This window comes from Mesocricetus auratus, unplaced genomic scaffold, assembly GCF_017639785.1.
Source record: "Mesocricetus auratus isolate SY011 unplaced genomic scaffold, BCM_Maur_2.0 Super-Scaffold_100018, whole genome shotgun sequence".
NCBI lineage: Eukaryota > Metazoa > Chordata > Mammalia > Rodentia > Cricetidae > Mesocricetus > Mesocricetus auratus.
In genome coordinates this window covers 27632038-27645591 of record NW_024429199.1, presented here as the reverse complement: position 1 = coordinate 27645591, position 13554 = coordinate 27632038, and the positions used below count along the sequence as shown (strand labels likewise).

Below are 13554 nucleotides of genomic sequence, written 5' to 3'. Positions count from 1 at the left end.
TTGAGACACTTGAGAAAATTACATGATCCTGGATCTACCACATTGGTTCCCACTCAAATGGAGCAGGAAGCAGTAGCAGCATCCAGAACATAGAAGTTTCAAAGAATTTGCTTTTTGACAGATAGCAAGTCAAATTTTTATAAACATTGCCTTGCTTCATACTAAGGAATCTTAATGGGTCAGTGCTAACATTAAATAAGGCAAAGTCCCTGAGTTTGAGGCTATCTTGGTCTATTCAGAGGGTTCCAGAACAGCCAGGGCTGCACAGTCTCAGTCTACGGCAAACATGATTAGGTTTTTGCTTTGATGTAGTGCATACAGGTAGGCCTGGTACCCAGATGGTCAGGTTGATCCCACACTGAAACTGCACACATCTGATAAGCCAGATCAGGGCAGAGACCTCGCTTCTCGGAACTGTACCTTGTCACTCCTAAAGAATCAAGGTGAGCTTGGAAGGCCACAGCCAGTATGGTAACTGTATTCCAGATAAGATGACTGTACCACACAATGATACAGTCACAGTAGAAAGGCAGCTTTGAGACAGTAAGGGCCGGGGTCACAATGTGCCCCTTCCCCACTGATGCGCAATTGGTCTCATGTCACACCAACCTTCATCACTTCCACCTGTAGGTCCTCATTGAGCAAAGGTGTCACTTTCACGGCGTTCAGGATCTGATTGAGCAGTTGCTTCTCATCAGAGTCTGTCTCCCTGGATACAAACCTCTCTTCTGACAGGAGCTTCTGGAAAAAGGCACAAGGCAGTGATTGCAGCTTATTATGTACGATGCTCATTTTCCTGACTCAGGAGTATCTAGCTGGAGGTCATCAGACAAGAACTCATGCTGCATACCACTAAGAGGAAAAACACTTAAGAAGAATTGGTCTTTCTCAGGCTAGAGAATTCACTCTACATTTCAGTCAGTACAGGGCTATGCGTATCCATCTAGGTGATGCAGGCAGTGGAAATGAAGAATGCACTCTTACTGAATGTAAGTTCTGTCACACGACAGGAGAAGGTCTTGAGAGCGTAACTTCATTTTTTAGATATGTATGCTTTATTACCTAATACGAGCTTCACTTATCTGGAAATTATTCCCAAATCCATAAACCTTAATATATATCCCACTAGAAAAATGAAGGAATTCACTTGCATGAGGACATCAGGGAAGCCTGTGGATCAGCTTTTTGCTACTTCAGGACAATGTTTATTTTTCAAAAGATTCTTCAATGTTTAGGAGCCTACAACACTACTCTCCCACACTTCTCTAGAGTCACATAGATGAAGCATCCAAAATACATGAAAAATGTGCCCTGGGAATGACCAAAGGCCTTTTGGCATGGCCTGACACTAGAGAGTGACACAGTTTGAGTCACATTCTCCTGTTAGAACGTTGCTGACAGTCACAGTACGTTCTATGCTCTCTCCCCCTGAAAGCCCATTCTCACCCACAAGGGCTGCAATTAAGGTTTCTCTCCAATACGGAACTGGTGCAATGGGTTTTTTCCCACACTGAGACTCAGCATAGCACTTTATATTTATTCTTGGCCCAATACGTTCTTTTCTATTGTAAGTGAGCCACAGCAGGAAGCTGTTTCAAATCTTATAGCATCCCTCAGAGAAGTCCGGAGTTGAAGTTCATATCGGAGCTGTCTTAAAGTAAGAAAGGCCTAGAAGCTCTGCACTTGTGCCTAAAGTTACCAGGCCATCGGGAGCAAGGGACAGGCTCATAAAAGGAAGACTCGGCCATTAATTACCAACATGAATACGATTAAGCAAGCTCTTGAAAACATGGAACCGCAGCTTTAAATGTCACAGAATTGGAAAAGAAAAGCAAGATGGGAAATCTACGTGATACTAGAGAAAAGACAGAAATGCAGCAGCTCAAAACAAATCCTTACTTATTTCTGTGGATGACCAATTCCAGAGGTCAAATGCCTTTGAAGAAGATTTAAGACTACGCTGTGTCAAAATTTCCTATGCTTTTATTTGTTAAAATACACTGTATCCGCTGAGGCTAATGGGACCTGGTTTCTGACTCTTTTATATGGCTGCACTCTTAGAAAGCAGAAAGTAGGGACTCTGAGCCTAAAAGTCCTGAGGAATTGCTCATGCTAACATGAAGACAAAAAGGGACAAATATCACTGCAGACTTGATCTTCACTGTGTGTCTCTAGAGACTAAAGGCCTTATAAAATCTCCTTTCACAGTATGGATTAGAGCCACTCTGGTATAAAACACAAATGCTTAGAGAAACATGTGTTCAAGTAATCTCACTTTTTGGATTATACCAAATAATTTTTTTCTTTTCTTTATAGTTTTGGTCTAGAAACATAATATATTAATCCATTTACCAGCCTAACTGTAGAATAAAAAAATCAAAACAAGTTCAGATTCAGAAAGACAAATATGATGTTTTTTCTCTTATTCCCAGGGTTTGTATTTTACAGAGATACATAAAATCAGATATGGGTCAGTAGAAGGAAGATATTTGGGAAAGAAGAGAAACAAGGTGCTAAGAAAGGGGGAGAGGAAAAGCAGAGAGGCTGGGGGGAGAGGGAAAACAGAGAGGACTGTAGGGTGAATACTGCCAAAGTATATGATATACATGTATGAAATATCTTTATGAAACCTCATTATCAAGGATGGTGAATATATACCAATCAGAATGTCATGTCATGTTCAGGAAAACAGATACAACGGAGATCATAATATTCAGCTAGTCCCAGAAAAACAAGTGCCATATTTTCTCTCATTTGTGGTCAGAAAGTGTCATGTATATAACAACAACAACAAAAATCATGTATGGATAGAGACATGAAAATAGAAGGGAACTGTCTAGGGAAACAAAGGGGACTACTGTAATGAGAGCAGGGAGGGGAGAAAAGTTAAGCTAGAGGGTATGGGGGAGCCTGCCCAATGTATAATATATAATTGTATAAAACTTCACTAAGATAAATTGATGAAAAAATCACCTTTTAGTTTACTCTCAATTCTGATTGCACAAATTTACAGATGTGGAACACAGATGAAATCTGAATTGGTGTGAACATTTTGGGCTTGGCTGGGTCCCTGTGAATCAATGCTTGACTACAGAGGCTCAATCACGTAACGCTGTATCCAGAGACACTCTGGAGTCTATAAGAAGATGTGAGAGGACTGTCTCTGGGGACAGGAGCAGGAGAAGAAAAGAGAGAGCAGAGAGGGGGGAGAATGAGGGAGAGAGAGAGAAGGAGAGAGAGAGAGGAAGGAAGGGAGGGATGGAGGAACATACAGAGAGAAGGAAAGAAAAAAAACAAAAGAATGGGAGGTGGGCAGGGCTCTTTTGAAAGGGAACATAGTGAATGTGCACAGGTGGTGCTCTTGGTGGCTGCAGCTGAGGGCGTATCCTGTCAGAACCCCAAGGACAGGCCAGTACAGATTCCTGAATAGAAACACATTCTGCAGCTTTTATTTGAATTCAATCAAATTTTTAGATAGCCAGTATTTAAAAAATGCTAATGATTCGTTCCTTCAATGCCAACATGGTCTGTCAGCTTCTATCACATGACTGCACCCAGTTAAAGTCATACCTGCATCCCAGCCAAAGCATGTTGGGCCAGCTTCACATTCTTCGATTCCAAAGCCAACTGGAGAGGCAGCAAGCATTTCTCCCTGCCAGACATAGAAGTAAGTACAACATGTGGGCTCGGCAAAACTGGCAGTCAAGCACTGTAGGCATTATGATGCACCCCACCCCCACCCCAACCCCCACTCCCACTACTCTAATCCTGCTACCACTACCCCAACCCCCCACTGCCACACAAAAGCCCATAACCCATCATGAAATTACACATGACTTAGAGGGCAACAAAGATGTGCAGAAATAACAATACATCAGGAGCCTGGCTTCTTAATGTGGCTACAGGAAGAACAAATACAGTTACTTTCTCTAATGGGTGTACAGCATTGTAATTACAGGAGAACCGGTCTATCAACATGCTTTCTCTTTCCCCAGATTAGTTAATTTGCCAATTCCTCCCCAACTCAAAGAATACAACAGTCATTCATATTTTTAAATTTTCTTCCTATAGTCTCTATCAGGTCCAGACTACACATATTCCCAAGATGTAAATATAACCATATAGCGGCAGCTTTGGCCAATGAGAGGCACAAACAAATAAAATGAAAGATGGAGATCTACTTCAACTGCCCAAAGCTTAAACACAAAAACAAACAAACAAACCAGAGAATTAAAGCACGTTAGGAATTAGCCAAAAGAGCCACAAAGACAAAAGTATTTTGTATTAGAGGCGTTCACTTTAAATAATTAAACAACAGGTCAAGAATTTCAATCAATCCTTTATTTGCAATGTTAATCAACCCATAATTCCTCCCATGGGTTCCAGTGGTACAACAGAACAAATGCCACTCCATTTTCCCTGTCTACCTCCAACACACCACAGCAGTCCCATTGTTTTTCCTTTTTAATCTGTTTATATTTTCAGCAGAAGCCAGAAAGATAAGTGAGTGAGCCACAGAGTTAGAGTCTAGGGTTTCATTTGTGGGGGAAGAAGGGTCACTGCTATAGAACACAATGAGGCAGAAAGTTAATTATAGCCTTGATTCCTTCCTGTCCACCCCACAGCTCTGTAGCCTTCCTGTGGAATCTTCCCCCAGCAGCTCCCCACTGACAAAGCGAGAGCCCGTGACCCTCCCTGATGGCAGCTGTAGAGACAGCTGACAAACAGCCCAGCAGGAAGAACACTTGGTGCCTAACCCATCTCACCTCTCCCCTTGCCAACCCAAAGATCCGACATCCATTTTTACATGACAATGGATGAACAGGGCTGCCAGTTTACATGTGGTACATCCTTTGGCACATAGATGAATTACCCAAATATGTTCCTTCCAGGTGGGTGGCTGTAACTTTGTCACTGTTATCAGTATTATATGGCCGTCTCAGCGACAAGGCAAAAGCCCTGCTGAGCAGTTGATTATAGAAGGAAGAGACGAGACTTCCAATTTTGCTTCCTTTGTTCAGTCATAACCAGTTCATAAGCTTGGAAAATTAATTAGAAAGGTGAAAACAGAGGGAGGCGGGGGTTGGGGGGGTGGATTATGGACTGATGAGGTAACAGCAGAAGCAGCCGTGGACTTTACCTGTAAACCCCAAAATTAGATCAAACAGGGATGGCATAGCACCAAGAAGCAACCAAGGAAATTCAAAGGCCTTACAGCTACCCCAGGAAACATCTATGGGGTAGTTGTAGGCTGACATTGTATGTTCATTACATATTCTAGTTCAAGGCTAGTGTGAGTGTCACATTCAGCAACCATAGGCATTCCTTTGTAAATGCCCCCTTGGGAAGCAATGTTGTGTTCATATACAACTTAAAAATCACCAGCACCCATCTGCACCCATCCTTCCATCTGCACATAGTCTCCATTGCCCTTACTCTACCCTAGGTTTCAGACAAATTCCAGGACTACCAGGGTGTTTCATGACTCTGAAGCACTTTCCTAGTCTGCTTTTCACACCAGGCAGGCCTGGTAGGGTGGGGCTCTTTCAATTAGGTTTTGTGCCGAGTTGAAAGTTATCAGCTGTTAGTGTGAAGTCCATGGGCTACGGATTCACTCAGACCTGAACCAAATCATAATTTTGTTAAGTCTTAGCTTCCCATCCATTAAAAAGGACAATCTTTAAGCTAATACTGAGTTGGGCACAATGGTTTATACCTGTAATCCCAGAACTTGGGAGGCTGAAGCAAGAGTATTGCTCCAAGTTTGAGGCTAGTCAGGTCAGATTTTGTAATTAATGGAGACTTTCATGCAAAATAAAATAGAATAAAAACCAGTCCCAAAGAGTTGAAGTAAGGAGTACATCAGGGAGTAGCAGGATTTTCCAATGCAAAGACAGTTAATGAGAGCTGCTGTGCATTTCACGTGGTCTCTGTTGGAATGTCCGACTCTGGCAGATATAGAGGCAGCCACAGACAACAAATAAGTCAATGAACATGGCCATGCGCCAATAAACCTGTATTTATGAAACAAGGCAAGGGGACAGATCAGCTCTACATACTAGTCTGCCTTGTCCTGGCACAGATCATGTCTTAGAACATGGGTTAAGCAGATCAAGTCTTCTCATGTATCCAGGTTTTTACAGGACATGGAGTCAAATGTCTCAGAAGGGCACCAACAAAACCAAAGATGGCACCAGAGTCTCCCTTAGAAAACAAGTACTTTGAAGAAATATCACTGTAGGCAAAGACTTCACTGGGCATTAAACCAAGGCATTCTGTTCACCCACTGAACCAACATTTGGTATCTACAGTGTGCCAGGCACCATGTACAGATCTGGGCAGGAGCCAACATGGAATAAGGCAGGTACCTTTGTATTCTGAAGTAACAAGAGAATTGTTCTAAGCATGTACTCTTTGTGTATTTAGTTTTATCTATAACTACAACTTTAAAATAAGCCTTTCTATCCTCGGGACACACTAGAGAATGCTTGGGTTCAGCCTGCCCAAATCCATCCAATTTAAATGTATGGGAGACAATTCAAATCTAAATCTATCTGACATGCTAAACCAAATTCCTCCTAACCTCCTTTGGTATTAAAAGTTCAGAGCAAAGCTAGAACAGTTGTTTCTTAATCATTTTTAGGTCACAGATAGGAAAAAAATCCAGGATAAAAAGGGATGGCGAGGAGAGCTGTATGCTTGAACCACATTGCACACAGGAACGAAAATGTCCTTGTGAAACCCAGGACCATGTCCAATGAAAATAGGTCGGTTAAAAACATTATTTGAGGGCTGTGGAGGTATATGACTTAGTGGATAAGGTGTTTGTCACACAAGCATGAAGCCAGAGTTCAGAAGTCACATAAAAGCTGGGCACTATGCCCTTGGGAGACAGAGAGAGATGCCAAGGACAAACTGACTAGCTAAAGTAACTGAGAGTTCCACTTTCATTCTTCTGCTGTGGGAAGCACTCTGTCCAGCAGCAACTTAGGGGGGAAAGGTTTATTTCAGCTTACAGGTTGCTGTCCATCACTGAGGAAAGCTAGGGCAGGAGCTCAAGCAAGAACTTGAAGCAGAAACCAAGGAGGAATGCCAGCACTCATGTGTTCTCCCCTCCCCACTCCTCCCTCCAAAGAGCTATTTGTGTGTGTGTGTGTGTGTGTGTGTGTGTGTGTGTGTGTGTGTGTGTGTGATGTTCACTGTGTGAGCAGGTACTTACAGAGGCCAGAAGAGGGTTTTGATCCCATGGGACTGGAAAAACAGGTGACTGTATGTTGCCTGATGGAAATGGATTCTACAAGTACATCAAATGCCCTTAACTCCGAGCTGGCTCTCCAGCCTCTTAGCCAGTATAAATACATATACAAACATATAAATATATACATACACATATATATATGGACATGTGTGTGTGTATGTATGTATGTATGTATGTATGTATGTATGTATGTATATGCAATCTCTCAGAACCTCTGGTCCAGGGAAGGTACTACTCACAGTGGGCTAAGACCTTGTATTGGCTAGTTTTATGTCAACATGACACAGCCAGATCTTATTTAAGAAAAGGGAACTTTCAATTGAGCAAATACCCTTGCCATATGGCCCTTGGGCATGCCTGTGGTACATTTCTTGTTTTAAATTGATGATTGATGTGGGAGGGCCCAGCTCACAGTGGGCCGTGTAACTCAGGGATGGTGTTCTTGGAACTATAAGAAAGTGGGCTAAGAAAGTTACGAGGAGAAATCCAGTAAGCAGCATTCTTCCATGGCCTCTGAATCAGCTCTGGCCTCCAGGTTCCTGCCTTGAGTTCCTATCTGATTTCCTTTGATGATGGATTGTGATGTGGAAGTGACACATAAGCTCTCCCCTCCCCAAGTCACTTATGTCCTTGCATTTTATCACAGCAGTAAAATCCCTAAGATGGTCCTCTGGCATCAACAAACAATCAAGATAATCCTACAGACACATCTGTCCGCAGGTCAATCTGATCTGAGCATTCCCCAACTGATACTTCTCAGGTGACTCTAGGTCATGTCAGTTGACAGACAAAGCTCATTTGGACACTGAGATTGGCAAGCTCTGGATTTACTGAGGCCTCCACCTCAGGAAATAAAGCAAAGAGCAACTGTGGAAGACATCTGACACCAATTTGGGGCAAGTACCTACACACATGTGCCTACGTGTTTGTAAACATACATATACATGCATGACGAGCTGTATTAGTTACTTCCTGGTTGCTGTGATAAAACACCATGGACCAAGGAAGTATTTACTTGGAGATAAGAGTCCATTACCAACACTGCAGGGAAACAAGGCTGCAGGTAGCCATGGCAACTGGAGCTGGAAGCTGAAAGCTCACATCTAGAACCACAAACAGGAAGCAGAGAGTGGATTAGGATTGGCAGGAGACTTTTAGATCTCAAAGCCACTCTCAGTGACAGACTCCTACCAACAAGGCCACACCTACTAACCTCTCACAAACAGCGTCAGTAACTGGGGACCGAGGATTCAAATATAAGAATATAGTGGACAACAGAGGGAATGTGTTATTTTCCAGGAGACTCATGCTGCTCTCTTCTCCCACCAGTTCCACAGGGACCCCTAGTCACTGCACTGAGGGGAAAGAACTCTGTCCAACATAGTAGAAACTTAGGACTTTGAGCTGAGTCAAGGGCTGCTTTGATGGCTTGGCTGGGTTTAGGATGCTACTAGGTAGTCTCTGACAAAAATTCTACAATGATCCCTGGGCACAGGATTCAGAGGGATAACTGACTGTCCTTACATCTAAGGCCCCTTAGTCCCTCTTACCCTACAGCTCCAAAGCAGAATCTCTGCCTCAGATCCTGACTTCAGCTGGAAAGTAACACATGTGCCAATCAACAGAACTCATGGGGGAACATCTGATTTCCCACCCTGCCCTGTGGTATGATTAAAACTCCCCAGCCTTCCTTTTGTAAAGTGACTTTAATGAGAATGCCTGACAGGCCTGTTAATTGGGGCTCAGAATGAGATTTATAATAAAGATGCAACATTGCACACACTCAGTCACCTTGCACCTTCCAAACACATGTTTTGATCTTTCTAGATGCTGTCTCATTGGGAAAAAAATAGGAAAACCAACACCCATTTACATTTAGTGACCACTTTTTATGCATAGGCATGTGCAGATTTATTCTTGCTTAATTAACTGAAGGCAGCAGGCTCCGGTTTCATGTCCAACCATGCCATTATTTCTTGAAAAATAATTAGCAGTATGCCATTCTCATGCCAAAGACATTATCCTGTGACACGGTGTCTGGTCATGTCAAGGAGACTAAAATTGTCTCCTTAACTGCTCTGTCACAGATCACAGACCAGCTTATTGGGCTTGAAGGCAACAGAGGACAAAGGGAAATTCAAAAGGAATGGGAGAGAATTACAACTTGCTAATAATTACCTTTGAACATGAACAGAAATGAGAATTTCTAGTAAAACCACATAGTTTTCAGAGTTTGAGGTGATTCTACTTTGATTCCTTGGTGGAAAGTATCAACAAGTCAATTTATATGTATAAGGCATGTTTATACACCTTGGGGCTCTGCTTTGAGCCACGGTATGATAATGTAGTATCTCTTGTTGATATCAGTGGCTTTTACATGCAATATACCATGCCACACAACTTCATAATTACATTCATAATTGCAACACATAAAAAGTAATTACAAAACCAAAATTCCATTTTATTGAATTATTGACTTTTGAAGGTGCAGGTTTGCTATGCTTTGAACATGGCTTGTTGCCACTAAAACTCACATTGGGGTTCAGTCCCCAGAGGTAGGAAGTGTCTGGCCACAGGGTCAGAGCTGTCTTGAAGGGATTAATGCTCTCTCTCAGTACTAAGTAAGTTCTTGCTTTCTTGGAACTGGACGTGTTGTAGTTAAAAGTTAAAACAAATTCAACTTCATGTTCTATCTGTTGGTACTGACTTGTCATGTTCCCCAAGCTGGAAGTAGCTCATCATCATCAACAGGTCACGAAGATGCCAGACTCATGATTCTCAACCTCCTGGCCTGCCTGAACCATAAGACCAAATAAACATATTTCTAAAATGAATTACCCCCTCACAAGTATTTGTCATATCAATATAAAACAGGCTAAGACAAGATTTAATTGTGCATAAACAAAATGAAACTAACAGGGCAAAGGACCCTGACTTCAGGGGAGAACTTCCTATTTTTCTTAAGCTAACCAAATGCAGTATTAAGCTGCCTCCTAGGCACTTATCTTTATACTGGAAGATTAGTGCCTCTCTCAACCCTCATTACAGAACCTTCTTTTCTTGGCTGATGGTGATTAATGCAGAGGCTCCTGACTGAGCAGCATGCAAAGCATGAGGGACTGTGGAGTTCTTGGTTCTAAATGAGACTCAGAGATTACCAAAGGGTGGCGGGAAGACTGTAAGAGTCACTGGAAGTGGATGGCTACAGCAAAAACTGTGTTTTCTGGACATGGCTGCTGCACACACTCATGGCAGTTGTAACTACAAGTGTAAGACATGCACAAGTTAAGTCAACCAAGTTTCAGTTGGTTGGAAGAAGAGGTCATGATGCCCCACCCTTAGCTGAGATGCTATTGATGACTGCTGGGAAATGGAGAGTCGGGGTTTTCTTTTTTAAAGAATACAGCTATTTCTGAGGGCCTGTCCATGCTTTAGTAAGTGGCCACACACACATGAACATACTGGCAGAACTAAGTGGAATCAGTGGGTTTAAAACACAGAGCCCATGAAATTGGGAGGGAAAAGCAGTGGTAGAAACAGGGAAGGAATTAACAGGAATGAGAGTGGGGGTAGAGTTGATCAAATACAATTTTCCAAAAAATTAAAAAAATAATGCAAATAACCACCATACTGGAGATGGAGACAGGCATAGCCAGGTCATGGCTTTATCATTTGTGACTGGCAGTTCATGAAACAATGTTCTCCTCCATGGCACTATGGGAAGGTACAAGTTGTCTCAAAGTGAGAGACAACCCATTCCTTGGATGTGTCTGCTGAGCTACCACCATTCCTAGCAGCCATGATCTTTCCTAATTTGAGTACAGGCTTTTCAGCCTCCCACTGTGATGCTATCTTCATGCTTCTAAAGACAGGTGCTTTAAACAGTTTGTCCCAACACGGATGGATTTTTCCTGATGAAGCTTTTGCCTAAGCTAATTCCACGGAGTCAGTTGGAATTACATTGGTTTCTTAACCGACGTTCTCTGGAGTACAGTTAAAACATTTCCATTTTATTTCTGGCCTCATTCATATTTCATGGAAATTGTTTTCATCGTTGTCAACCCTTTCCCCTTATATTTAAGATGAAGATTAGAGTCACCTGTCAGAAGCTATGCTAGGCCTTCAGGACACAGCTAGGATGGACATGAAATCCATTTTCTTCCACAGGCTTACAGGATTTCTTAGCAGGACAACTGCAGCTATTAAGTTGAACATATGAAATTTTTATTTCTCTTAAATCAGAGAAGGTTGAATATTGGCAACTTCAGATGATTCAATCTAGCACAGAAATCTGAAATAACATGGCTATGCTCATATTTTAGCTCAGGATTTAAGGTATTATTGTCTATCGTTTTCTTATAAAATGCTTACATGCACATAAAAAGATCAAGTGTATAACAGGGTATCTAGCATTGGAAATCAATTTGGCTTCTGCCTAAGAAAGAGCTTTTTCAGCTCAGTGCTGACAATGGGCCTTTCCACAGAGAGATGGCTTCTTTTCTTTTCACAAATACTCTCTGCATCAATCTTTACATAGGAGATACTTTTGTAATTGGAAGGTAGTAACCCCTGTTGTCACTAGCTCTGGCTCATTGTAAAATGGTCCCTAATAAGCATTTCTTTCCCGTCAAAAAGGGGGGAGAACTTTATCTCCACAGACACAGGGTACGAAGAACAAATTCTTCCATTTCTTTCTGGAGTTTATAAAGTCTATATGTTCTTTATGGCCGCTGCTCTGTCCATAAAGATTAGCTGTTTACATTGTGGTATGACCAAGGTTTATTGGGGGCTTACAGTTTCAGAGGGTGAGTCCATAGACCATCATGGCAAGGAACATAGAGGCAGGCAGGCAGGCCGGCAGGCAGGCAGGCAGGTGGGCAGGCAGGCAGTCATGGAACACACTCACTGGAGGAGTAGTTATGGGTTTATATTCTAATCTACAAACTTGAGGCAGAAGCTAACTGGGAATGGTGGGCTTTTGAAACCTCAAAGCCCAATCCCCAGTGACACACCTCCTCCACCAAGGCCACACCTCCTAAACCTTCCGGAACAGTTCAAACAATCAGCATTGAAATATGAGGCATTCAGGGTCTACTCAAACCAGTACAACAAGTTACAAAGCAAGCTTGTCAATCACCTGAAAAAAAATTTTAAAGTTAGTTTATTTCCCTTCACAGTTTGTGCCTACATTTGAAAACAGCTACAAACCAAGTAGAAATGAATATAAATACAATATTTTGCTATATTGCCAAGAAAGAACAATAGATTTAACTTGCATTGTGAAGTTCTGATCTAGTATTCTTTAAATATTTGAAAATGTATGAAATGAGTAAAAAACGATAATTTATAAAGGAGAGTCAATTTTTAATCATTTTGGAAGAAAATTAATGATAGAGTATAGCTTGATACTTTCACTTGAAATCTAGTATTATTAATATTACTATTTCTCCCATAAGACATAAATTCTATATAATCAGAGATGGAAAACTATTGTTATAACTGGGGGGGACAACAGCTGACCTAATGTCCATATTAATTCTATGGGTGACTGTTCTGAATCCATTTTTGACAAATATCGAACATCAGTGTAGTACTAGGTTTGCACTGAGCAAAGGACAAAAGGAAAACAGGAACAAGAGTGGGCACACCTTTCAGACACTACTGAAGGAAAAGTGCCTGAGAAGGGTTAACAAGGCCGTTTAAAGGTTGACTGAGCCTTTGGTGACAGACAAGAAGGCCAGGGCCTCCTCACCTCAGTGGACACAGTCCTAATGTTGCCGCACACTGGTCTTGTTCCAACGAGAGCATACGTGGGTCAAGGATGAATGACAGTAGTGACATTTATTAAAGTCTTCAGTGTGCCAGGCACTGTGCTGAGGGCTTAGTTTGTTATTTAATGACTGTCGCCATGACGCAGTGACCAAGGCAAATGTTGCTGGCACTGAATGGAGAGGAAGAAAGAAAATTTGCATCTGGACATGAGGTAGGACGTGCCCTGGCCAGCCTACAGCCTTCATGCTTGCTTGTTTGTTGTCTTCTAGGCCCAAATGAGTACTAGAGCAAATATTCCACACAGAGCAAGCAGATGAAAGAGCCTTTGTGAAGAAATTTCCAGGAAGAAGCTCTCTGAGGAATGGACTTGCCACCAGGCCTGCCAACCAGAGTTTGAACCCCAGGACCCACATTGTGGAAGGGAAGAAGCAATCCCCTCAATTTTTCTATGATTCCTATATATAGGCATGGTGGCATGTGCATACACGCACAGTAAGTTAATTTGAAACAGAAACTCCCTTCTT

At 42.1% G+C, this 13554-nt stretch overlaps 1 protein-coding gene across 2 annotated transcripts in view; it reads right to left on the bottom strand.

Moving 5' to 3' along the window:
• Arfgef3 (ARFGEF family member 3) overlaps nt 1-13554 on the bottom strand; it is a 139837-nt gene that overhangs the window by 90811 nt on the left and 35472 nt on the right. For both annotated transcript variants that reach the window (XM_013110177.3, XM_005065842.4), the window contains exons 3-4: nt 3571-3652; nt 610-741 (exon numbers count right to left, since the gene is read on the bottom strand). In XM_013110177.3, coding sequence (XP_012965631.1) covers nt 610-741; nt 3571-3652 — 214 coding nt within the window. The remainder of the gene's footprint in view (nt 1-609; nt 742-3570; nt 3653-13554) is intronic.